At 40.4% G+C, this 2,106-nt stretch overlaps 1 protein-coding gene across 3 annotated transcripts in view; it reads right to left on the minus strand.

The window, feature by feature from the left end:
• Nvl (nuclear VCP like) overlaps positions 1 to 2,106 on the minus strand; it is a 53,194-nt gene that overhangs the window by 15,388 nt on the left and 35,700 nt on the right. For all 3 annotated transcript variants that reach the window (XM_031391244.1, XM_031391245.1, XM_031336855.1), the window contains one exon: positions 1,083 to 1,145. In XM_031391244.1, coding sequence (XP_031247104.1) covers positions 1,083 to 1,145 — 63 coding nt within the window. The remainder of the gene's footprint in view (positions 1 to 1,082; positions 1,146 to 2,106) is intronic.

Here is a 2,106-nt window from a genome sequence, read left to right on the forward strand (position 1 = left end):
AAAAAAAAAAATTCTGTTAGGCCTGAGAGTAGTTCAGCAATGTCCAGCATACACAAGGCCCAAGAATCAGTATAAAAAAGGAAAAGCTTTCACAACTAACTCTAAGAGCAAGAATGGGGAGATAAACGGCTTGCTGTGAGAGCATGAGGATCTGAGTTCAATTCCCAGGAACCACATGAAAAAAAACAAAAAACATAAAACAATGTGGTGGCTAGAATTTATAATCCTGGCCCTGAGAGATATAGGAAGATCCTTGGAGCTTGCTGATCAGCCAATCTGGACCAATGAGCAAGCTCTGGTCTGCTTAACTCAGAGACTCTGTCTCAATAGAGGAACATCACCCAAGGTCTACCTCTAGTCTCCCCAGACACCTGTGTACCCATACACCTGCGCACCCTCCATACATACAAAACAAGCACACTCTACTACTGTGTAGATATTTAATTTTCTCATTTATTTGTTTTCTGTATGGCAAGGGAGGAGGCATGCCAGAGCTGAGATAGCTCGGATGGTAAGTGCTTCCACGCACGCATGAGAACTCAAGTTCAACTCCCAGAAGCCACTGACAAAGCTGGGCACCAGGGATTAAGGGAAGGCAGACTCCTAGGGTTCACTGTCCAGCAGTCTAGTCTCACAAGACCCAGGCCCCAATAAGTGAACCTGTCTCAAAACTCATGCTGGACAGGCTCTGAAGAATACCCAAAGCAGACTCCATACCCATGCCATGTGCATCTGTACACACACATTAGTGTATACACACATACACACACACACACACACACTTCATACTTCACAGGCTATTCAAGAATAAATATTATTTGAAGTGTCTGACAAATAGCAGAAAACAAATACATTTCAATGTTAATAACTGTAATAAATCATTTCTATTTTAAAGCAGAAACTCAAGTTCATAGTTTAAAGGATTTCCTCAAGAAAGCATTTACAACCCTGTATGTTATAACAAGCACAAACTTCCAACAAAATGTCACAACTGTCCAAAGACCTGAGAGCTCAGAGTTCTATAATTAGAATCGACACATTTTTTTCTTAATTAAAATTATGGCTGGTGCCACATAACTTACCATATTCAATAATTCAGGGCCTTTGACAGATATAAAATTTAGTCCAGACTCATTTGCCACAGCCTGGCCAGAAGAAATAAAAAGATATAAAACAAATAGAAAAAAATCCTTTTGTACTACATATATACATATATTAGGTGGTCAAATAGTAAAAGAAATGTTAAGACAAATGTTGTGGCATGTATACACCTTTAACTATAGCAATCAAGAGGCAGAAGCAGACACAGCTCTCAGAGTTTAAGGCCATTCTGGTCTAACAATGAGCTCTAGTCAACTGAAGTGAGGCCCCATCTAAATAAAGAAAAGCAGTTCTAAATGGTAATTACAAATTTGTGAGATGAATACTCATACTCTACTAATGGTACAAATCTTTAGAAAGCCACCTTGGTATACTTTAAAAACATGCATTCTATTCACAGAAAAATGATTTAGGACTATTTTAATAAAATTATGGTGAATATAAGATTATATAATGTAATGGGATTTTGTTTGTTTCCTTAGTTTTTTTTTTTTGAGACAAAGGTTTCATGTGGCCTAGGCTAGCTTCAAACTCATTGTTTGAGGAAAATCTTAAAACTCTACTCCTCCTGCCTCTAGCTCCCGAAGTACTGAGATTACAGGCATGCACAAGCATATCTATATTACCGCAAAGTACAAAACATCTCTATGGCACTCTGAAACAGGCATCAAAATCTTAAACCATCTTTATGACATTTATTTTTGTGCCCGTCTGTCTATGTGCAGGCGCGCATAAGCTTCACGGCACTCTCCTGAGGACTCAGTCCTTTCCTTCCAAAATGTGCTCCTAGGGTTGGACTCGGGCCATCAGGTTTCAGAGTGAATGCCTTCACTGGCTTGCTGGCCATCTCCTGAGCCCAAGGTATTAAAAATACTGTATCCAGCCGGGCAGTGGGAGCGCAAGCCTTTAATCCCAGCATTTGGGAGGCGGAGGCAGGCGGATTTCTGAGTTCGAGGCCAGCCTGGTCTACTGAGTGAGCTCCAGGACAGCCAAGGCTATACAGAA

Source organism: Mastomys coucha, unplaced genomic scaffold, assembly GCF_008632895.1.
Source record: "Mastomys coucha isolate ucsf_1 unplaced genomic scaffold, UCSF_Mcou_1 pScaffold1, whole genome shotgun sequence".
NCBI classification, from domain to species: Eukaryota; Metazoa; Chordata; class Mammalia; order Rodentia; family Muridae; genus Mastomys; species Mastomys coucha.